Source organism: Epithele typhae (genome assembly GCF_022376455.1).
Source record: "Epithele typhae strain CBS 203.58 chromosome Unknown BXZ73scaffold_114, whole genome shotgun sequence".
Taxonomy (NCBI): Eukaryota; Fungi; Basidiomycota; class Agaricomycetes; order Polyporales; family Epitheliaceae; genus Epithele; species Epithele typhae.
Genome location: NW_025954305.1, coordinates 71,762 through 94,325, shown reverse-complemented (window position 1 = coordinate 94,325; position 22,564 = coordinate 71,762). Strand labels below are relative to the sequence as shown.

At 61.0% G+C, this 22,564-nt stretch overlaps 7 protein-coding genes across 7 annotated transcripts; 3 read left to right on the top strand and 4 right to left on the bottom strand.

The window, feature by feature from the left end:
• Positions 1 to 46: 46 nt before the first annotated feature.
• Positions 47 to 1,507, bottom strand: BXZ73DRAFT_107547 (RTA1-like protein; the record flags this gene model as incomplete). The annotated part of the gene is made up of 6 exons (XM_048016939.1): positions 47 to 160; positions 211 to 595; positions 631 to 653; positions 709 to 803; positions 865 to 954; positions 1,339 to 1,507. Coding segments are annotated over 6 exons (876 nt in total), but the record flags the coding sequence as incomplete, so codon positions are not given.
• A 1,173-nt stretch (positions 1,508 to 2,680) lies between these two features.
• BXZ73DRAFT_107546 (nuclear matrix protein NMP200) lies at positions 2,681 to 4,314 on the bottom strand (the record flags this gene model as incomplete). Its single annotated transcript, XM_048016938.1, has 3 exons — positions 2,681 to 3,809; positions 3,864 to 4,080; positions 4,143 to 4,314. The coding sequence occupies 3 exons, from the start codon at positions 4,312 to 4,314 to the stop codon at positions 2,681 to 2,683; spliced, it is 1,518 nt and encodes a 505-aa protein (XP_047871772.1).
• Positions 4,315 to 4,532: 218 nt separating this feature from the next.
• On the top strand, positions 4,533 to 5,866 carry BXZ73DRAFT_107545 (TPR-like protein; the record flags this gene model as incomplete). Its single annotated transcript, XM_048016937.1, has 5 exons — positions 4,533 to 4,638; positions 4,737 to 5,191; positions 5,247 to 5,642; positions 5,716 to 5,789; positions 5,839 to 5,866. The coding sequence occupies 5 exons, from the start codon at positions 4,533 to 4,535 to the stop codon at positions 5,864 to 5,866; spliced, it is 1,059 nt and encodes a 352-aa protein (XP_047871771.1).
• A 2,186-nt stretch (positions 5,867 to 8,052) lies between these two features.
• Positions 8,053 to 9,123, top strand: BXZ73DRAFT_93229 (uncharacterized protein; the record flags this gene model as incomplete). Its single annotated transcript, XM_048026612.1, has 3 exons — positions 8,053 to 8,303; positions 8,333 to 8,507; positions 8,575 to 9,123. The coding sequence occupies 3 exons, from the start codon at positions 8,053 to 8,055 to the stop codon at positions 9,121 to 9,123; spliced, it is 975 nt and encodes a 324-aa protein (XP_047871770.1).
• Positions 9,124 to 9,975: 852 nt separating this feature from the next.
• On the bottom strand, positions 9,976 to 13,330 carry BXZ73DRAFT_93228 (kinesin-domain-containing protein; the record flags this gene model as incomplete). The annotated part of the gene is made up of 10 exons (XM_048026611.1): positions 9,976 to 10,056; positions 10,165 to 10,428; positions 10,485 to 10,613; positions 10,673 to 10,795; positions 10,876 to 11,153; positions 11,207 to 11,768; positions 11,823 to 12,082; positions 12,127 to 12,427; positions 12,478 to 12,870; positions 13,049 to 13,330. The coding sequence occupies 10 exons, from the start codon at positions 13,328 to 13,330 to the stop codon at positions 9,976 to 9,978; spliced, it is 2,673 nt and encodes an 890-aa protein (XP_047871769.1).
• A 294-nt stretch (positions 13,331 to 13,624) lies between these two features.
• Positions 13,625 to 18,189, top strand: BXZ73DRAFT_93227 (Spc7 kinetochore protein-domain-containing protein; the record flags this gene model as incomplete). The annotated part of the gene is made up of 16 exons (XM_048026610.1): positions 13,625 to 13,780; positions 13,918 to 14,697; positions 14,719 to 14,917; positions 14,957 to 15,099; positions 15,130 to 15,281; positions 15,306 to 15,363; positions 15,391 to 15,514; positions 15,554 to 15,698; positions 15,726 to 15,871; positions 15,899 to 16,350; positions 16,406 to 16,783; positions 16,840 to 16,965; positions 17,020 to 17,195; positions 17,249 to 17,430; positions 17,483 to 18,014; positions 18,078 to 18,189. 16 exons carry the CDS (start codon positions 13,625 to 13,627, stop codon positions 18,187 to 18,189), a joined length of 3,861 nt encoding a protein of 1,286 aa, XP_047871768.1.
• Positions 18,190 to 18,797: 608 nt separating this feature from the next.
• Positions 18,798 to 21,043, bottom strand: BXZ73DRAFT_93226 (uncharacterized protein; the record flags this gene model as incomplete). The annotated part of the gene is made up of 6 exons (XM_048026609.1): positions 18,798 to 19,847; positions 19,872 to 19,969; positions 20,006 to 20,068; positions 20,105 to 20,224; positions 20,246 to 20,307; positions 20,427 to 21,043. The coding sequence occupies 6 exons, from the start codon at positions 21,041 to 21,043 to the stop codon at positions 18,798 to 18,800; spliced, it is 2,010 nt and encodes a 669-aa protein (XP_047871767.1).
• Between the last annotated feature and the right edge of the window lie 1,521 nt (positions 21,044 to 22,564).

The window sequence follows — 22,564 nt, the reverse complement described above, 5'->3', positions numbered from 1 at the left end:
CGTCGATGGTCCGGATCATCCGTGCCGGCCAGAATGGCACATAAACCGCGATTGCTACAAAGAGCGGCAGCGAGTCCAGGGCGTAGAAGAACACCTCCGTTGTCGCCAGGTGCCCGTGGTACCCCTGCGAGAGCTCGCTCACACGGTACACACAACGGACCTGTGCGAGCCCGTCAGACATGTCGAGGCGCGAGCAACGGCGGAACGCACCAAGATCCCGACCGAGCTCACGATCAGTACACCGGCCAGCGTTCGCCAATCGCGGTGCCAGGGCAGCGCCGCGTCCATTGCCCATGTGCTCGGCTCCATTTTCCTGACCCGGCAAAGGAACCGCAGCACGACGAGCATGAAGAGGAAGAACGACGCCAGCTGCAGCACCAGACCCGCCAAGAATATCTGAACGCATAGGGTACTCCTCGCACTCTCGAACGCGAAGACTACCAGGGTGCTCACATGTTCTCCTGTCTTGGACAGCTTCTGGTCCTTAGAGATTGACAGTCCCGCTCCAGCAGCCTGGACGAGGAACGTAGAGATGTCGGACACGACGAACACGACCGTGATTCGCTCCGGCGAGATGAGGAGGTGCTTGTCCGAACTGATGTACCTCGCAGGCGCCCCATAAGCATGTACTCGGACGCGATGAATGCGCATGGCTAGCAGCAACATTCCTCAGCCTTGTACACGGGTTAGAGGTGATTTTTTGCTTACCGAAAGCACAATAAACAGATAGTACGCGATGTATTTGCCTGTGCTGTCCGGATCGGAGTGCAGTCCGATACGCACCCCAAAGCCGACTACCCAAGCTGCGCCGCCACCTGCGTCAGCCTCCTCGTCTCGATCGCGCCGAGGCACACATTCACTCACCGAATTCACCGATCAACATCGACAGCATGCACCGACCGCCGTACTTGAACATGAGCCATGATTGCGCGAGCGCGACGGCGAGGACGAGCGCTGGAGGAGTCAGAACAGAGTTCAGCCGATCGTCCTACTGCATACTTGCTCAGTGTCCTCCATAAATCATTCGAAATTGTCCACGCCACAAGGAATTGTAGTGGAGGCGCTCCCATGCACACGTCCCACGACAATCATCGGCTTGACCGTACTAAGACCGCAGCTGCTTCGCCAGCCGAAGCACAATCCTCCCAGCCTGCGGTGCTTCCCTGCGCTTCCCCGCCTCGCTTCTCATCTCTCCGGTCATTATGAATAGATTCTGCCCACAGCCGTCCTGACAAGCTCCTTTCTGCGCCACAGGCCGCACCGCAGCCCGAGAAAGGCAACCGTCGTCGTTCCCCACTCTGTCGCATACAGAGCCAAGCACGGAACGAACGGACTCACATATCGCGATCGCGGTGAGCGTGTTGCTCACGATGTACCGCAGCGGGTTGTACGGGTCGTTCTTCGGGTCGGTGAACACCCACGGCACGGGCATGTACGCGCCTTGCGCTTGCTCCACGCATGCCGCGAGCACGAGCGCCGCGCTCATCCATGTCTGCACCGTTGCCATAGCAGGTCCGGGGAGGGAGGGGGAGCGCATCTTGCACAGTAACTGGGGCCCGGAAGAAGGAGGGAGATGGGGATCAGGGAAAACCGTGGAGGAGGGAGGGAGGGAGGGGGGTCGCGATGTGCCCTGCAAGCGAGGGGAAGGCGACTACCGAAGGCGTCCTTCGAAGTGGTGCGCCGCGGGTGGCAGGCGAAGGCGGATGTCGAGGACGGGGACAAACGGCAGCGGGAGGGGACCCACGCGGCCGAGCTGTGTGTCTTACATATCATTGATTCATCCCCGAGACTCAGACTCGGCGCCGTGCTGTCGAGTCGGATCCAGGAGGCCTTGGCGTGTGGGCCATGGGTCGCTTTCGGTGCGCGGATGATAGCGGCGACGCGGCATGCGTGCGCCGCTCGGAGCCTCGGAGCGCGGGGAGAGGCTCGCTCGCTCGCGCCAGGCACGCGTCTGCGCACGTCATGGCCGGGGCGTCTTCGGCGGGAGCTTGCGCGCGTTCGTTTGCCCCTGTACATACTTACGCATAGCACACTGCTACGCCGTCGAATGCACCGAGTGCCACACAACTCGAGAACACAACGCGTGTCCTGTCTGCACGTGCAGCCCGGTCGTGGCGCCATAATTTTGAGACCCCGGCGATCTCGGGGAGCAGGAGGACGTGCGGGCCCCGCGGCATGGGCATGATGACACAATTCACCCGAACCGACCGACTCTCCAACGATCTAAGAAGGGTTTGGTCCTTATGTTGCGGGTTAGACGAGGATACTTGGCCAGATTTGTGCAGGTAAAAGCCTGTAAAAGCCCGACCATTTGACCTCGAGCTCAAGCCTTTCCAAAAGGAGGGACCAGGCAGTCAAGAGTGACAAGCTGGTTGTCCGAGTGCGGGCCGTGGGGCGGGCCGCACTTCCGACTAGAGCGATTCGGGAAGTCTTAGCCAGCTGCGTCCAGCCATCCGTGGGTGCAGTTCTTCCAACTGGGGCGTTCAATATTCATTCGGCACCTTGTGCCATCTGTCGTGGGTTGGCAGAGGACGGGTTTACGAACGTGCCCAAGGACGAAGCAATCGAGCGGGCGATGACGCGAGCACGCATCATATTCTGCAGCAGAGACATGATAAACAGACAGCAAGTACAACACCATGAACCGTGGCTAGTCCACCACCACACCCATTCGTCCACCTCACTCTGCAGCGCCCCAGATGCGCACTTCGCGGCCGGTGACGCCCCAGATCTCTTTGCCCATCGGTCCGAACGCGACGTCCACGACCTCGCCGCCCTCCTCGAACCGGGCGAGCTCGTCCCACGTCTTGTGCGCGAACACGCGCAGGCCCTCCGCGCCTGCGACGGCGAGCAGGTTGGCGCTCACGTCGTACCGGACCCGGTTCACCTTGAACGCGTCCCCGAGCGCGATGCTCTTCGCCACCTTCGGCTTCCGCAGGTCCCACACCGCGACCGAGCTCAGCGAGTCCGGCGCGGCGAGGTGGTACCCGTTCTCGGAGAACGAGACCGAGCCGACCGTGAACGGCGCGGCGCCCTCGGGCGTGAGGGACGCGGCGAGCGCGCCCGTGCGCACGTCGAACACCTGGATCGTGCCCCCGGGGGTGCCGACGGCAACGAGCACGCCGTCGGGGTGGATCGCGAGCGACGTGTACGGGTCCTCGGCCTCGGGCGAGCGGTAGACCTGGTCGAAGCCGGCGAGGTCGTGCACCGACCAGGTGCGATCGAGCGAGGAGAGCGCGAGGAGAGTCCCGGACGGGTGCACCGCGAGCCCGGTGAGCTCGCCCTTGTGTGTGCGGATCGTGGCTTTGGGGATGTATTCGCCCGAGGCCTCGTCGTGTGCCCACGCCTTTGCGATCTTGTCCGCACTGGCGGAAAGCACGAAAGTGGGCTCGCCTTCGCGTTCACGTAGCGCGACGTGCGTGACCTTCTTGGTGTGACCCTTGAGCGAAGCGAGGACCTTATCCGTGTCCCTGTCGTACAGCTGGACGATTTTGTCGTTGCCGCCAGTAAGGAACTGGGACGGGTTCGTGGTCGAGAGGGCGATTGAGGTAATACCAGAGGGGGAGGGGGAGTGGAGGGTGGGGATAGTGTGCTTCGCGGCGTACCCCTTGACAGCGGCAGGAGTAGCGTACCCAGCAGGAACTTTGCGCTTTTTGCGCGTCGCCGAAAGCGCCTGGTGCGTCTCGTCGATAATCTTTAGGGTCTCTGCAGGCAGGCCTCCAGCCTCCTGGGCACCGTCACCCATCTCAACGTCTCCACCCGCTGAGGGGGCCTCCACATTCATGGTAGCAGCGACACTACCAAGCGCTCTGGGGACAAGTCGTGAGAATCTAGCGCAACATACGCGTAGGTGGCAGACTCACTCTCGTGCTGCGTCGCGCTCCTTGATGAGACGCGCCACGACGCGTTGCGCCGCGTCCTGTGCATACAGGGCATAGCTCAGCTCCTGTCGGAGGGAGTTGTACTGCTGGCGCAGAGCGAAAGTCTCCAGCATGGCCGCGTCCCACTCGTTTTGGAGCATCTGGAGGAGCGCGGGGATGGAGGTCGCATTTGGGGGCCGCGGGGGTGCGGCTTTTGGGTCTGCGTAGGTACGGATGCATGGTCACCACACGCGCATACAACAAGGACCGCTGTGTACGCACTAGCTTTGACCGTGATGAGGTCCGACTCCTCCAGCTTGTCCCCCGTGATTGGGTCCGTCCCATTCTCGTTGATGTACTTGACAATCAGCCGCCGCTCGTACAAGTGGCCGGACTTGACGGAGATGACGGGGTCCTGTGGTGGCTCGCCGGAGATGCAGCAGAAGTGGGACATGGCAGCAGAGCGGAGGTGACGCGAGATAGAGACTCGGACGTCGAGGTGAACCACTGAAGGCGTCTGGCGCCCGCCGCGCATGCCACCGCGCAGATTGCGGGCAGCCTGTTTGCGGTGTTGGCCGGCGCCTCCCCTGCGCTCCCCGCCCGCGGCGGCGCCCTGGTGAGGCGGCGTGCGTGTGCGTGCGTGCAGCCCAAGTCCTGTTTCCGCATTCCACCATGTCCAACAAGCAGCGCCTCGTGCTCTCGGTCATCGATTTCCTCAACCAGTCCATCGACGACGGCACGGTGAAGCAGGATGACAAGGAGAGCTTGGAGGTAGCCAGTGCGTCCCGCTCTCCGGCTTGCGCGCCCCCATCTCCCGCTTAACCCGTTCAATCTCTACCTCGTTCGCCCCCGCGGCCTCGCCCCCGCGCCTCGCAGTCCAGTGCATCGGCGAAGCCTTTGGCGTCGACCCCGCCGACCAGGCGCAAGTCGACCGCCTCTCCGTCAAGCCCGCGAACCTGCTCTCCATCTTCGACGTCTTCCTCAAGACCAAAGACAAGCTCGCGGGCCCCTCCGCACCCGGTCCCTCCTCCGCCGGCGCGTCCTCTAGCACCCCAACGCCGCCGACAGGTGCGGCCAAGGCGGAGGCGGAGAAGCTCAAGGCGGCGGGGAACGCGCAAATGTCCGCGAAGAAGTACGACGACGCCGTGCGCTCGTACACGGACGCGATCGCGCTCGATCCCACGAACCCGGTCTACTTCTCGAACCGCGCCGCGGCGCACTCGAGCAAGGGCGACCACGCCGACGCCGTCGCCGACGCGGAGAGCGCCATCGACGCCGACCCGTCGTTCGTCAAGGCCTACCACCGCCTCGGGTGCGTGCTTTTCGTCTCGGTCCGTGGATTTCGGCTGAGCGGCCCGCCTCGCGTTTCGTCCTCCCCTCTCGCAGGCACGCGCACTACTCCCTCGGGGACTTCAAGGCGGCCGGGCCGCGTTCCAGCGCGGCCTTGACATCGAGCCGTCCAACTCCTCGCTCAAGGTCGGCCTCGCCAACGCCCAGGCGCGAATCGTCCCCGACGACGACGAGATGCCCCCGCTCGAGGCGGCGGCGGGGACGCGCGGTGCGGGCGCAGATGCGGGCGCAGGCGGGATGCCGGACATGGGCGGTATGGCCGAAATGCTCAGCAGCATGGGCATGGGCGGTGGGGCGGCGGGTGGCGGGGCAGGCGGCATGCCCGACCTCTCGTCCATCCTCGGGAACCCGCAGATGATGTCGATGGCCCAGCAGATGATGGCCAACGGCGGGCTGGAGCGGATGATGCAGAACCCCACGGTCGCGAACATGGTGCGTCTCGGCCCGTCCCGTCTCGCCGCGCTTCTGCTCGTCACGGGGGACCGGCTGCTCACATGTCTCGCAGATGAACCGCATGCAGTCGGGCGGTGGTATGCCCTCGATGTCGGAACTCATGGGCGACCCGGCTATGCGCGACCTGTGAGTGTCTTCGATTGTGGCTTCCGTTCTTACGCTCACTGCGTTACAGCGCCCGTCAGTTCTCTGGCGGACAGTGAAGACACTGTGCATGGCTGCGGAATGGACTCTCAAGTCAGAAGCATGCACTATCCTTTGGGAACGTGATCCGGTGTATTTTGTTTAGATCAAAATGTTTTACGCTCGTGACGCCCTCGACACGGCTGTGCGACCGCCGGCACTAGGCTTTGCGTGCCCTGTGTCAAACAGTGTCTGGAGACCGCGCCTGCGCCCACATTCGTGACGTCGCAAATATGCAGGCGTCGTTGTTAGGTGCGTCGCGTTCGCCTTGAGTGTATGCACTGAGACGTTCACGGGAAACGTCCACTTGGCTGTGGAGGATGTTCCAAAAATTTCCCATTCAGATCAGGGTGGTTCTGAGCAGGGAGTCTTTGGTCAACAACTGCGCCTCAGCACTAAAGGTGGCAAGTTTGCCAGTCGTCCTCTCGGTTCCGGAGGCCCCCTCTCAGCGTCCTTCCGTCAAGCTGCCGTTTCACACGCGGGGCTGCGTCTGCCCTAGAATGCATGTTTTGCTGACGCGAGGCAGCCACGGGGCTGAGATCGGAGAGAGCCCTCCGCAACGCTCCTGCTGTAGTGAAGAGGAATTCTGCGTCTTATAATTGACCGCGTGATGTGGGGTTCCAATTAATTCCAATCACTCGTCGTAGGGAGGCTGTCTACCTCACCAAGGCTTCGACGGAAAGGATGCTCCGTGATGAACCCCGAGCCGTCGCCAGCTACTGAGTAGCTCTGATCGCCCGGGGATGACCCAGCAAGGCCGCCGCGTCGTGGTTCGCCTCGGGCGTCCCGGGTTCACTTGCGAACCTTCCTCTGAGCTTGATATCGTTCGACGAACTCATCGCGGGGAATTCTGACAGGCGTCAAGGGCTGATCCTCGGTGAGCCGCATGCACAGGCCGCTAAGGAGCGGGAGCGACTGCAAACGTGCGGCGACGACCCGACGGGTCTGCGTCCGTGGCAGTTTGTTGAAGCGGTGCTTCACGAGTTTGCCGTCCGATATTTACGTCCAGATATGAATGTTGAGTCTTCCATGCCGCTTGCAGCTGGGCTCACACACCTTCACAGCGGGGTACCTGAGACGGGAGCAGACGTTCACGACGTTCAGCTGAAACAAGCGCTCATACGTCGCCTTGGCCGACAACAACTCCATTTGACCACATCAGCAGTCATTTCAGTAAAACGGTCATGGACGGACCGAGGTTTTCTGAGACGCGATGCGCGGCAAGTGGTCTAGACGGACGTGTCCCGCTGCTCTCGGGACCGAAAGCGCCTGGGACGTTGACGATCCGCGCAGAGCTGCGTTTGGAGGCTCTGCAGTACACTGCCGTGTGGGTTTTATGTGCGTACCGTACATACGTGTCAAGGTGAGGGTTTGCTACCCGAGGGTCGCATCACTCCGCGCTCAGCCTGGTGAAGCATGATTGCACCCGCACAGCCATCTCTCACGCCAGATTTCGGGGCGCGCGAGTTGAAAAGTGCAGCGAGGCAGCGAGGCAGCAGCGCAGGACCGCGGCGAGGACGGCTTGGGCTTAAGGGCGGGCAGAGAACAACGCTGTGGGGGTGCAGAGGGAGTCAGGAGGCCAGGAGGCAAACAAGGCGGACAAACAGAGAACAATGGGCGACGGGGTGCACTCCGCCGATAGCGCGTTTACCACTCGCCGGCATTCAAGCGACAATTAATCGCATGTAAGGCGCAGTAAGCCTGCGGGGTTAATCGCGAGATTGACATCGGCAAGCTCGCGCCAGCTTCTCCCTCTCCCACCACTAACCTGAACTCATTACCCGCCGCCCAGGTGCGCAACCGGCGGGAAGCGGGACATCGAGACCGAGCGAGACCGGCGAAGCAGGCGGGCGAGGCAATACTGGGACTGACCGTGGACCGGGGCTCGGCAAGACATGGCGCTGCGGAACATGATGTCGCGAGGGCGACGAGCCGGGAATGGGAGCAGTTGTTGTGTTGATGAGATGCGGGCGCGAACCTCCGAGGCCACAATAACTACCCGCCTTCCCTCGCCGTCCTCGCCGTTGTTCCTCCGTTCTTTTGTCCGCCTTCTATATCTTCACTCCGGGCCCACCGCGGCATCCTGACTCTCCGCTCCTTCTTGCGTACTGTGTACGTCCTTCCGTCTGGCACTCCTTCATTCCCCTCATTGCGCTTGTTCTTTCACCAGCGCCTTCCTACGTATCCTCCACACGGCGCCCGCAACATGAACACAGTCACCACTAGCTACGTCGCGGTGCTACCACCGACCTCGAACACGCTTGACGGCCGCCAGCGCGCGCGCCTCATCCGCTCTACCCGCAAACTGGGGGCGGTCTTGGGCGCAACACCGCTGCTGCTTGAAGGGAACGTCCGCCCGTTTGGTTACACCGCAGCCAAGCCCCTCCCATCTCCGCCCAAACGTGACAGGAAGCGTCGTCAGGGCTCCGTATTTGGGTTCGCGCCACCGACAGAGCCGTTCTCTTACAACTACTCCTCGACGCCAGCTCTTCATCCACCTCCCTCGCCCTTCCCCGCACGTCCACAGACTCGCAGTCCTCCGTCGACTCCATGCCCTCACTCCCCACCCCCCAGTCGTTCGCCCGCCACGTGCGCGAGAAATCCAAGTACAAGGGCAAGAGCGCCCCCCTCCCCGCCCCGCTCGTCCTCCGCCTCAACGCCGTGCCCCTCCCCCATCCGATCCCCGCCTCCAGCCCGCCACACCCGACACCGGCGCGACCTTGCGCAGCGCCACCCTCCCCGTCCCCGGCCCCTCCACCCACTCCGGCCTCCCCAAGACCCCCACCACCCCCGTCACCCCACTGCGACGGAGACGCGCCGGAAGCGGCTCGCGAAGCTCAAGCGCACCCTCGGCGAGAACGTGCCCCCCGAGCTCATCATGCCCCGCAACCGCCACGCCCACTCCGTCGCCTCCCCCACCGAGCCCTCCCGCCCCAAGCGCGCCGCACCCCCGCCCCAGCGCGCGGACTCGTACGTCCCCTCGCACCCGTCCGCGGACGCGGTCGCCAAGACGGCGCGGCGCCGCAGCCTGAGCGTCGACCACTACAAGCACGGCGTCGGGTCCCCCGTGCCCGTCGCGCGCCCTGCGCCCGCGTCCCCCGCGCACGCGCACGGACGCTCGCCCTCGACCCCGCCCGCGATGGCAATGGCAGACCGCGGGCCGGGCAGCGCGGGCGCGCACGGGTGGACGACGGGCGCGAAGAGCTGGATGGGCGAGTGGAACCGGAAGGACATCCGCGACGTGCAGAACCAGCTCCGCAATCTCCGGCTGAGGTGATTGCGCTCGCGTCGCTGCGCCGCCGCTCCGGTTGCGTTCGGCGACGGACGGCGTGTTGATGTCGCGGCGTTCGTTGGTTTTGACGTGTTGGTGTCGACGTCGAGCGCGCACGGCCTGTCCGTCTGCGCGCTGCGCGTGCGTTTCCGCTGGGACGGACGCCGCGCGCGGGGTTGACGGTGCGCGCTCCGTCTTCTGGCTCGCTCGTTCCTGTGACGACCCCCTTGTTTCGGCCCATAGACATTTACGGTACTTACCTTAATATTATTTGCCCCCGTTCTGTGTCGATACGTAGTAGGCCCATGTACACTATCTCGCTAACGCCTGGTTGCTCGTCCCGCTTTGATTGTATTGTAGGCGATACCTCTCAAAAATCCACCCACTACATGAGCGTAGCCTCGTTCATCCCCATCCCTGCAACGCGTGTGCCGTGAGCAATACACGCAACAATCAAAGGTCCGGGTTGTCTTCAGCAGACGGGTACAGACTCCGTTCGTAGCGGCATAATTAGTGCTGTAACGGGTTGGACTCTCGCTGTTGTCGAGGAGCCGGATCAGTGATTCTACTGGTAGTGAAATGTGGAGGACGTAGGATCACGTTTTACAGAGTATTTGTATGCTATGATACAGCATGGAGGGGATACTACGAGGCACTATATCAAGCAGAAATGTCAACAGAACATCACCACGATCGGCCAACTACCGGTGGCTCCGTGTGCTCCGTCGCAGCTGCTGTGTAGTCGACACCGGGACGTCCTCAATAGCAATTTCTGTCGCGGGCTTGTTCTTGCCGAGTTGCCTGCAGATACATCGTACGTCGTCAGCGTTGCACGTACTCGACACCCACCCGCAAGACTCACCGCTTCTTCTTCTTTCCACCGTCCACCTCGCCCTTTTTCGGAACGTACTCCGCCCCCGGGCCGGCGAGCGCGATGTCCTCCGCGCGTGCTTCTTGTTCGGAATAATCAGAGTCGAGTCGTCAAGCGAGAGCCCGTCGAGGACCTCCTCGAGCTCCTTAATGGTCTTGGACGGTCCTCGTGTCGACCGGCGACCGGCCGTCGTGCGCTCGGCCTGTTTCGCCCTCGCCGCCGCAAGGGGCGTTGTTGCGGGGCCTTGCCCTTGCCGTCTTCGCCGGGGTGGACTCGGAGTCCTCCGAGTTGGACCACTCGTCCTCGTCCTCGTCCTCAGAGCTCACCGCCTCGTCGCCGTGCCGGTCCTCGGAGATCGACACCCCGACCTCTTCGTCGTCGTCGTCGTCGTCGTCGAGGTCGTCGTCGGACAGCAGCTCGTCCTCTTCAACGTCGTGCATCTCGGTGTCGTCCGCGTCCACGCCGGTGTCGGATTCCGGAAGGGGGCGCGGGGGACCGCGGCTTTGAGCATGGACTGGCGCATGGGCCGGGGCTTGCCCTTCTTCGCGAGCGGCGAGGGAGTCCGGCTGCGCGTGCCGGACGAACGGACGAACCCGTCCGAGTCGCTCTCGTTGTCGGCGTCGCGCTGAAGGATTTCGAAGGGTTAAACGTGCACGCGGGGCCACAAGTGAGTCGTCGACATACCCCAGCGACGGACGACGCGACGTCGTCGAACTCGCCCTCTCCGACGTCGCTCATGCGCAGCGGACCCACGTCTGAGTCTGCGACCGAGTCGGAGTAGCCCCCTTCCGAACGCGCCATCCCGTGCTCGTCGTGCAGCAGTCGTGACCGTTGGATCATGTCGAGCTTTGCGTCCATACGCTCGTCGTTGTGTTCCATCTGTGAACGTGGATCAACGTTGCAGACCGAGTCTGGAACGCAGAAGATCGACGCACCACTCTCATGAGTCGCTTTGTGAAGGCGTCCTCCATCTTCTGCATGCGCTCCTCCATCTCGACCATGACTTCCTCGCGAGTCTCGGCCTCGATGAGAGCACAGCGAAGGTTGACGTCGTACAGCTGCATGCGAAGGGCCTCGACCTCATCGAAGAGGGCGTTGACGAGCGGGTTGATGGGCTCGTCATCCTCGACGCTGGTCTCATCGCCATCGTCCACCTCTTCATCCTCTGGACACCACCGTCAGCCACGAGCACCGCGAGGGCAGCCCGTTCACACACACCTTCGAGCACCTCCAGGTGCGCCTCGCTGGCCTTCCTCCCTGGACCGCCCAACGACAACGTGACCTTCCTCCGATACGCGCCGCTCGCCTGTCGCGCATTCGCCGACGGCTTCGTCGGCGAAGGCAGCGTGCGAGCAGCCACCGCCGCCGGGTTCGTCGACACCTCCCTCGCGAGCGCGGAGAACTTCATCACGTGCACGTTCTCGTCGAACCCGGTGTCGTACGGGTTCACGTTGACGATCATGACCGCGCGGCCGTCGCCGACGAAGTAGTCCATGAGGACCTCGGTGAGCTTGCTGTGCCGGAAGGGGACGACCGCGAGTCCGCGCTTGACGTCGCGCGTGTCCGAGTGCGTGCCGGCCTTGACGGGCTGCTGCAGGCTGCGGGCGAGCGTGCGCTGGTTCGCGCGGAGGGTCTCCATGCACTGGCCGAGGACCATGAGCGACTTGTTGATGTTGCCGGCCTCGCGGAGGCGTTCGCCGGAGGTGTGCGTGTGCTTCGTCCGCTCTGAGCCGGCGAGGTCGACCAGCGTGAGACGGGCGGTCTGGATGCTCGTTGGGTCCTGAACGGGTGTCATGTCAGTATGGATCATGTGTGCAAAGTGCATCACACGCACGTTGCGCTCCCCGCGGTGCACCCGGAGGACCTTGATGGTGACGAGAGCGTGGCTGCGGCTGCTTTGACTGTTCGCGAGCGTCCCGAACACTCGACGATGAAGTTGGCCGATGCGCAGCAGCTCCTTCGCCTCTGTCGCGCTCCGGACGTGGATTTGACGGAGACCCGCGACGTACTTGCCTGGCGTGGAGTCGCCGTCGCCGTCACCGGCTGGACTGGGCTTGACGGTCAGAGCCTTCCGCGTCAAGAGTAGCGGTGATGCTTTATTTGTCGGCATCGACAAATTGAGGAACGAAGAGGTGGACGAGGAATGCCTGACGACGCCTGTGGTGTGCTTGGAGTCTGGCCAGACTCAAGAGCGCTGAACAGATCGTAGACTTTCTCATTGTATACCTCGGCGTACGATAGCCAGATCGTGTGCTCATAATTGCGATCCAGAGTGAGTACTGTTGGATCAGTATCTGTGCTTGACGACGCAGAAGCGGGCAAGTCCTCCTCAAGTACGTCGCCCAGTGCCGTGGCGCCAGGTTTGGTCGGTAGACGGACAGTGGATGGTTCGTCGGACTCGGATGCAAGCTCAATGCCTTGCAGTCGTACTGGCCTGTACTGAAAATAGGGTTATTAGAAGGGTCGATCGTTCATACGCTGAACCTTACCATCCCATCGCCATGCAAACCGTCTATGCTGTTGAAGACAACGTCTAATGTTCTAGGAATGATTCCAGCACTTCCTTGCTCGGCGCCGCCTTGGATTGTGTGCGTCTTTCCGGAGTTGGTGACCCCATATGCAAAAAGCAATCCGTTCCGGCCCTCCAGGACATCTCGAACGAGAGGTAGAGTTGTGTGACTGAAGAAATCCGATTGTGTAGTCTCTGGTGGAAAGACGTGCGTGAAATGATATATGGAAGTTGGGTTGACAGACGAGAGCCGAGAATGCCCAGTAGACGAGGACGGATCCGTCATGCGCACGGAAGAGTCTGAAAGTGGATCAAGGTAAGGTTCATATCCGGCTTCGGCGTCGTCTGTACGTGGTCGAATTCTCAGGAATGCCTATTCAAGCCGGGGTCAGTTAGGAAGGTACACAAACATAGGTCCCCGATATGATTTCGTTAGTGGAAGGGTATCCAGCACAAGATCCCTGATTCAAGGTATATCACGGTGTTGGTGGATTTATGAGAGCGAACAGATTCTTGATGCTCAAGGGGAACTATCCAAATGTGAATCTCACCTTGATGGGTTCACGATCTGTGTCTGGTGATGGCTCTGAGGCACTGAGTGGTTTCGCCACCGCCTTTGGCTTGGTAGCATTTCGGACGGGTGTCTTATCCGGAGAATTATCCCGATTAATCAGTGGTTTTCGAGAGGAGGTTTTTCTCGTGGTCTGCGTTGGAGGTGCAGCGGCAGCGGATTTGGAAACCGCGCGAGTGGCTCGGGCCTGTGCTGGAGGATCGGGATTGACAGTAGCCTTGGCACGGGTGGTCGAGCGGGTGGCCTTGGGCTTGCTGGCCATGTTGAAGGGATTCAAAGAAGGCGCTGCACAGTAGTACGATGAAGTTGCGCAGAACGGTAGGGTGTGTGGGGATCGATGGTGAGGGCGACCGACAACAATGTCAGGAGGGGATCGATTCAGCGAGCGCGACGAGCGGATGCCGAGACGGGCCACAACCACGAGGGCGCGTCTGTCACGTGGTCGACGCGTTGACCGCGATCGCGCTTCAACACCACAGCGGTTTGCCCTACTTTGCGCCTCTCCTCCCCGCACCCCGCCTTGCCTGATACCCACTCTCCTCCTGGTTAGCCTCACATGCCTGTGGAGACGTCGAAGAAGAATTCGCCACACCGACGGCGATCTCTTGCTGTTCTTGGACACGGCCCCTCGAAACCCAGCCACCGTAGACGAGCATACAGTATCGCACCTGGGGAACGGGTCAGTCCGGCGGCGAAAGCACGGAGACTTTTGGTGAGTAGATAAGGGTTATATACGCGATCTTTGCGTCATGTTTGCGCTTCTTGAGACCTGTGATGGGATGTAGGAATCGTGGCGTCTGCCTACACCTCCGGAGGGTGAGTCTTCGCGCGATGCTTATGCTTTCTTAGGTGCCCCGCAAGAGTATCCTCAAAGCCTCCATAAACCTACCTAACAGTCGAGTCTCCGATGCCGCCGAACCAGTTGCGTCTGCAGGCGCGGACGACCAGACAATGGATCTCACAGAAGTCCATGGACGGGGTCCACGGAAAAGCATCCTTTCCCGTCGCGTCAGTTTCGCTGCCCACACCCACGTCCGCCTCTTTCACCCGGAAAGCAACAAGGGTGACCCCCCATCCTCTCCTCCGGCAGAGTCGCCGAGCCCTCAAGCCCCCGCCGTTACGTTCATCACCCGTGAAGATAATGATGAGAATGCGGTTCCTGGTCAGGCCAACCGACGATCCTCAATGCGGCGGCGGTCCTCGGGGGCGTTCAGTGAATTCGGAGAGCAGTCGATGGATATGGACATGGACGACACTGTGCCTCTCCCTCAAGACTTCTTGCCCCCAAGTAGCCCGTTGGTTGAAGATACCACCGTGGAAGACGAGGAGTTCACAGAGGATGAAGACGAGTCCGACATGGAAGTCACAGAGGCGATTGCCCGGAATATTGAACGCAAGAGGTCCCTGTCATTGGGTCCGAATGGTGCATCTAGGGCAAGCAGGCGACGCTCCTCCATTATGACGGCGTCCCAGTCCCAAAGCGAGAACCAGCCACCTATGGACTCCGACCCACCCGACGTGCAAGAGGGCGAATCTATGGCGGAAGATTTGACAACCTCTTCTGCACACGAAGGGACGTCGTTCATGTCTGAAGGGTCTTCTGTTGGGCCTGTGGAGTATACAATACCCGTTCTGCCGTCGATGCGACAGCCCAAGGAACCGGACCCCGTTTGGTTACAGCTTCGAGCCATGACACATGCAGGAAATGAGCCTTACGAACCTCCCCCTCCTGAGTCAGACGATGATGCGTTGCTCATCCAACCTTCACCCGGTTCACAAGAAGCCCTTGCTCAGGAAGGGCAAGATGAAGACGGTGAGGTTGACATGGACTTGACATCCGCTGTGGCACGTCTCCAGAAAGCCCGCGCTTCACTTGGACTCGCTTCAGCACCCTCATTCTCTGCTCCGGCGGAAGACAGCTTCAGCGACGATGGAGGCCAACAGCTGCGCGATGATACATTCAGTACCGAAAATAGCTTTGGTGACACCTCTGCGGATCTGGACAACCGCACCATCAACTTGACCCAACGCGTGAGTCTTGGGACCATTGACATGACGGAGGTGCAAGACGGCGTTGTGAGGCTGCCTGCAGCCGCCCGTGCCGATGAATCAACGCCCACTGCACCCAAAACCCAACCATCCACCATCGAACCGCTCAAGGGTAGTGTGTTCGGCGCACCAAACCCATCCCTCTCATCCAACGTGTTCGGCGCGTCAAATCCATTTCTTTCCTCTAGTGTCTTTAGCGCACCACCGAACGTCTTCTCCGCACCTACGAATGGACAACCACCCTCTGTCTTCTCAGCACCCCCTGTCGCGCAGAAAGCTTCCAATGACCGCCCCCACTCGCCTTCGAAATCCCCTGGGCCAGCAACTGCCCCTAAACCCTTCACATTCGCTCTCCCTCGAGCAGGGTCTCCAGCCAAATCACAGACACCAGCGAGAAGTCAAACACCCACTCAACCCCCACATCGCGGTACTGCAGCCTTCGCGCTGCCCTCCGTCCCGAAGTCACCAAAGCGTACATCCACCGAGAACCAAGGAACCCCGGCCTCCACCTCACGTCCTTCAGTGGGACGGCTCGATGTCTCTCGTACAGCCGCTTTCGATGGCGCTGCAGAACCCTCCCAGTCAGCAGCCGACCCTTCCAACAACAGGCGTTCGAGTATGAGCCTCCGTCGTCCATCTGGATACTTCGCGCAGAGGAAGAGCTTGGGCGCGGGCGTCTTGCCACCAAGTCAGATTTCTGAACGTGCCAGTGGTCCCGAGAAGGTGTCAGGTGGAGCCGGACTCAATCGCCCTCGTGCGAGTGTCGGTGCGCAGCCTTCAGGTGCCGGCCTTGGCCTACCTCCTCGCCGCACAAGTAACGGTCCAGAACACGTCGATACTGGCGACCCGCTTTATCCCGACCTTTCTCAGATCGAAGAGGAGCAAGAATCGCTGACAGCTACCATCCTCGCCCCCCAACCGGATAAAGGCAAGGCAAGAGCCACAGAAGCGCAAGCAGAACCGCCGGCGTCTGACAGGATATATCCACGACTTGACTCTCCTGATGCCCCTCCGTCGCAGCCAGAGGCCGTGCCAGAGCCACGACGTGCAGCTTCTCCGGCTCAAGTCCGCCCGCCTCGCAAGTCTGTTACCCACATTGCCCCACCATCCCGACCGGTTATCGACGTCTCCATGGCTGTAGATACGGAAGAACCTCCAGATCCTGAGGGTCCAGGAGTGTCCCAAGCATGGCGCGAAGGTATCGCAGAAGAGCCGATGCAAGAGGATGATGAGGTATGGAGTCTGCTACCTCTAATACAAAGGTTACTTAGCTGAGTTGCACACCTAGCCTACCATCTCGATCGAGCAGTTCTTCCAAATGACAGGCATCCGATTCATGGACGAGCTCACTATGCCCCGACCTCGTCGTTCAACAGTCGGGCCCGGACAGCTGCGACCACGTCGACGCCGGCGGTCCTCTGCGGCCGAAGAGCTGGGGGAGAGTGTGGCGGAGGAAGACCCGATCCCACTCGCCGAGTTCGCGATCGCAATGGCGGTCGACATGCCTCGGATCGACCTGTACACTGCGATTACGCGGGATCTCACCGCGTACATCCAAGAGTGCAAGAAGATCTACAGCGAGGCGGAAGAGGAGGCCCTGAAGGACACCCCAAGCTTGTTCCGGGAGTTTGCCAATGTGGACGAGAGCGAGCAGGCGATGCTGATTGTGAGTGCCATATAATACTACGAAGAGAACGAATCGCTGATTGCAACTTTTTCCAGCACCAACTAAAGCTCATCAAGGCGAATAACATTGGGACCGCGAAGTCCCAATGGTACGACTGGAAGCAACAGTGGGTTGCACAGTTGTCTGAAAGCGCCTCGTTGGGTTTCTCCAATCTCGAGTCGGTGAGTTGGCCTGTCATTTGCTGTCATTTTTTTCGAGAGCTGATGTATATATAGGACGCCACATACCTCGCAGGCATCATCAAGGAAGCGCAAGACATCCTCCCGGCTCTCCGCCAGGAGTACGAGGAAGTCACTCGCCTTTTGGAGCAGGAGCAGGCCGACGTTGACGAGATTGAGAACTCTGACAATGACTATCTCAACGAGTTAAAGGCTTCCATCGCCGAGCAGAAGTAAGTCTCCCGCCGCTTACACTGGACCAAACTCGCTAACATATACATGACAGCAACGAGATCGAAGCCTTCAAGGGCGACGTCTCCGAGGCGAAAGCCAAGCTCGAGCGACTCGAGGAGAAGCTTGCGGATATCAACGCTCAGAAAGAAGACGCGACCACTGCGATCAACCAAGCGAAGCAGATCGCGCACTTCCAGAAGGAGAGCACTAGCGTCGAAGTCTTCCGCCTCAAAGGTGCGCTTGCCGGGTTCTCAGCGTCACGTCGCGATGCTCACCCCCACTCCAGCGGAACTCGAAGCGATGGAGGACCTGCACCTCTGGCACGCCGTCAAGCTTACGCCCACCGTCGCTGAATTCGTCTACGCCTCCAAGTTCCGCGTCGTCGTCCCATGCGTCGCACACCGTCCCATCCTAGCGCGCGTGGAAGTCCACCGGACCGAAGGATCTAAGCTCAAGGACCGAGACCCCTTCCCCGCGCTCACCCAGCTGACGCTTAAGACCTCGCGGAGCCTCGTCGCTGATGCAGACGAGAAGCTCGACCTCAAGCGCATTCTTGAGCGTCTTGGCGACTTCTGGTCGAGTTGCGCGCAATTCCGCTCGCAGCTCAACTTCCTCGCGATCAAGTACCCACTCAAGGTCGAGATCGTGTCCGACGAGCAGGGTCAAGACTACCTGCAGGCGACAGCCACGGTCATCTTCCCGAACGTGAAGGGCAAGGCATATATATCGTTTCTCTTGGATAGGGACACGTACACCCGTTGGCCGCTCTCCGTTCGTGGCCTTAAATCGCACGTCGAGGTTGCCTACGGGAACATTCAGTGCGTCCGCCTATCCTCGCTCATTCGATCTGACCCTGGCGACTAACGTGCCTCGTTTGTCAGGGGTGACGCGGTCCTGCAAGCCATACTCAGTCGGCTGATGCAGGTCAGCCCGGCCGACAGCCATGGGTGCCTCTTGGACGCTTGTATCGAGGGATCGGAGCAGTACGAATGATTCGTGTGTTTGTTTATTTCCTGTTTATCGCCCGTGGGGACCGAGCCCTATGGTTTGTATGTGATGTGTATGCTGTATACCATGTGATCGGAAGCGGTTGCCTACGATATCATAACATTGAGGTATCCTCGCGATTATCACAGAGACCGGTCAGGTTGCAATTGGAGGAGTCGGTCGGCGGAAGGGATGAGGTCTTGCGGTTAACGCAGTCACGCACATAGATGTTGCTGGCTGGCTGTTCACAGTAAGAACACCGATCCGGAGCGAACCCGGTAACTTGACCCTGGAAACACTACGAATGAATAGCGAGATTATGATATATACTGTGTACGTTGTACAAATAATGGGGAACATGCCACCCACGACCCTACTGGTCATGGCGATCAGCATCCAAGAAGGCATGAGGAAACATAAGGGGCATGGGGCGGTGAGAGCCAGCTAGTGGTACAAATGCCGAGAGATTACAGAAATCAAACACAAGGCATCGTGAGGATGAGATAGGAGAGAATATAGTCGTAGATGAAGTAGTCGTGTACTAGAGATCATCTGTCAGCGCCAAGGTGAGCAACAAGAAACGATAGTCACTCACAGGACATAACGTCGTGTGCTCACGCGCAGCTCAACTGCGTGATCGTCTGGTCCAGGCTGAGAAGAAGCACCGCTAGCATGTCCTTGTTCTGCCGCACGAGCTCCAGCTCGCCTTCCGCCGCATGCCGCACCTCGCCCCACGCCGCGCCCACATCCTTCGCCGCAAGCGCGAGCCCTGCACGCGCCTGTACCTGCTTCGCGCGCTGCTCCGCCTCACGGCCGGCGCCCATCGCGTCCTTTGCCTTGCGCGCGGCCGCTTTGGCGGCCGCATCCTGCGCGTCCTGCGCGTCGCGGAGCATGTCCTCGAGTACGGCGATCTGCTCCGAACGCTGCGACTCGATGAGCAGATTGCTGTGCACCTGCTGCTCAAGCTCCGATATCTGCTTCGAGAGGTCCTCGGCGTCTTGCGCACGCGCGACCTTAGAAGCATGTAGCTGCTCCTCGAGCGCCTGCATCTGCTGGAGGCGATCCTGCGCGCGCTGCTCGGCCGCGGCGAGCTGAAGGCGCAGGAGGGTGAGCGCCGCGCCGTCGGTGTGAGTCGGGGTCTCGGGCTTCACGTCGAAGAGGTGGGCAGTGTTGTGCATGGCGGGCGAGGGGGTAACGTCAGGAAGTAGGACCTGTGAGATCGAGCCATACCCTGTGGGTGAGGGCATCGCGCTGATGGTTGGACTATCCGGAAGGTCGATGGTGCTGAGAGCGGGGGAGATTGCGCCTGGGCGGAAAGGCGCGGGCATCTCTGAGATCATCCGTTCGACCTCTTCATCGTCGAGCTTGCTGTGCTTCGCAAGCTGCTCCCATGAGAGGATCGAGCCGCGGTCGTTGCCTGCAACCTTGAGCCTCGGTCGCAAGAATGGCGAATTTTCCGTCGAAGACGATGGTGGTGCGGGAGATACGTACGAAAGGTTAGCGCGGGAGGGGAGACCACCACGAATTGGAGTGTGCGGATCGCTGGCGTCGTTGACTCGCAATCGCGTTCTAGGGATAGAAGGGGTGGGGGCGGTGGGCGAAAAGGAAGATCCGAGCATGAACTCAACATCGTCGGCATCGAAGCTGTCGAAGCTAGAGTCCGGCTTCATGATTTGAGGTGCAGGGACGGAAGGGAACTCGACGGGAGCCGAAGTATACCGTGTATGGGCGGATTTGCCGAGCTTGCGGGAGGAGGTGCGCCCAAGAGGAGATGGTGAAGGGGACTCTCGGCCGGCAATGAGTGTGCGTAGAGGGCTAGGACTGGGACTCGAACCCCCGGAGACATTCTTCAAACGCAGGGAGTTGGAGCCCTTCGCAGAGCTGCCTGGAAGTGTGGGGGTAGTGGGTGTGTGAGGGAGACGCACCGAGCCGCCAGATCCAGATACCGATGAAGACGCAGATGAGGGCGGGCGCGGGACTGACGAACGCCCGACGCCGCGCCCGATGGCGGTGGGGCGGACGTCTTGCTCGTCTTCGACGCCTTCGTCGATGTCGTCCGCACCGATGAGGGTGAGCCTTTCGGCGGCTGGGGCGTGAGCCTGTCCTTTTTGTCCGCCTTCTTCTCTGGCGTCGCCGGCCGCACGTTGATTGCGGACGTCAAGTTGACCTTCAACGCCGAACGATGCGGGACCGGCGAGATCGCCCGCCCCTGCTTTTTATCCGCGCCGGGGCCGACTGGGGACAGCTCCTTTGGCGTCTTGACCTCGTCCGTCTCGTCGTCCGAGCTGCTCGTGCGCCTGCGCCGGGCCTGGTGCGTCGGCGACGGCGCCTTGGGCGCCACGATCACCTCCCCACCTAACATCGAACGCGGCCGGTCCTTGGGCTTGTACTTGGGCAGGCTGGAAGACGTGAGCCCGCTTCGCTGGCGCACGGAGCCGCTGCCAGAGCGGGCGCTGATGCTCGCCTTGGGCGGGCTCGCGCTGTCGGACGGCGACGACGACGGCGAGGGGGCCGGGGCTTCATCCTGGCCCGCGAGCTTGCGCAGGGCAGACTGTCGCCGGGAGTGGCGGGTGATGGTCTTCGCGTCGGAGCTGTCTTCAGTGAGGTGCGAGTTCTCCTTCCGCCGGGACGACGAGATAGTCGCGGGGGCGGGGGCGAGGTTGATGGTGCTGGAACGGCGGTGGGACGTATCTTTCTTCTTCGCCAGCTTCTCGCGCTCCTTCTCGCTCTCCTTGTCCTTGTGCAGCGCGTCCGCGAGGGCCTTGCTCATCGAGGAGAGCCCGAATGATTGGCGGATGGAGGAGCGGGTCGCCGGTTTGGACCGCGTAGAGCCACCACCGGAGGCGACCTCTTGTGGCATCATATGTGTAGAACTGTGCGACGCGCTAAAGGCGTCTTAGGCGAGTATGTGGGGGAGAGTTTTTGGGGAGGTGGAGAGAGGACGCGGGGGGCGTCGCACGGTCGTGAAGTACAGCTGGAGAGATGAAACCAAGAGGCTAGGACGCCGGCGTGGTTCGGTTCGACACGCGCGGGCGCCTCGAGCCGGTCGCATGCCGCGCCAGCGCCCAGTCGCAGTGTCGCCTCACACGCAGTTCCGAATTGCAGGTTTCCAAACGCCTCTGCTCTTTCGTCGTTTACGACGCCACACTCTACGTACCAGAGTACACTACCACATGAACCGGCCCACGCCCGCCGCTCTTTGTACAGGAACACCCACATCGTCAGTCCGTTGATCGCTGCGTACCAAAGCCCTTCAACTGCCACCCCCACAGCGGTACGTCCTTCACCTGTGCCCTCAGCAGAATATAGGGAATGAGGAAATACCGAGGCTCCAGGAGCGGCGTAGGCAGCAGCATTGGAACCACGAAGACCGGGAGAAGCAGATTCTGCAACATCGTCTGATCATCCCCTGTGCACAAGGCGTGGTCAGTCTCCGGCTCGAGGCCCGACTACTCAATGGGGCAGACGCTCACCGATCCGAATGTACCACGCCCACGCGCAAGCAATGTAGGCCGGTAGAGGACGTAAGGCACCAGTGGGTGCAGCAAGAACACCCGTCGCCAAATGTAGAAGGTGTAATGTCTTTGTCCGACAGGAGGAATGGGTGCTGGATCCTGAAGGCATACCGTTAGCGCAACTCCACGGAATCCGACGCGTCGAGACACGAACGTGAACTTGTGGATCGTGTAGCACATGAGCAGCGAAGCTGCGCAGGTGGCGAGTGTGTTCCTGCAGGAGAGTCAGCTGGGGCACAGAGGGCTCTTGGGGTGGCATAAACGACCTCCTACTCCCAAACATCCTCGCGTACACCGCATGCAGAAGCGGACGTACGCCGTTCTTTCCGCTGATCAGTGCCGGCCATCCGAACGCGGTCGTGAACCCGACGAAGTAGTATAACTGCGGGACGTGGAAGGCGGGTATATGGTTGGACTTGTCACCTGGGGAACAGGCTCAGAGATATGGATCATACACGGAGGTAGGCCCTGTTCGAAACCCGGACTTGAACGCATTAAATCATGCCCGTGTCACCGTGCACATCGTCGCGATCGCCCTGCACTACGACATGCTCGCTGCTCAGTGCCTGAGCAGAATCTGCGATCTCGACCCCTTCACAACGATGGTTCGCAATATCCGAACAGGGCCTCAGTAGGGTGCACTCACCGAGTACAATGCCACCGTTCCACACCACGAACGCCCCAAACGCAGCAAGGACAAGCGCGTACGGGACGAACGCTGGCAATATGTCCGGCAGCACCTTCGGCGCGCTCAGCAAGGCCCACACGAGGTCCACTGCGCAACCCGCACACGTCAGCCGCGCAAAACGGGGGCCACTTCGCGACACATACACACGCACCTGGCTCCGCCTCGAGGGCCGGTCGGT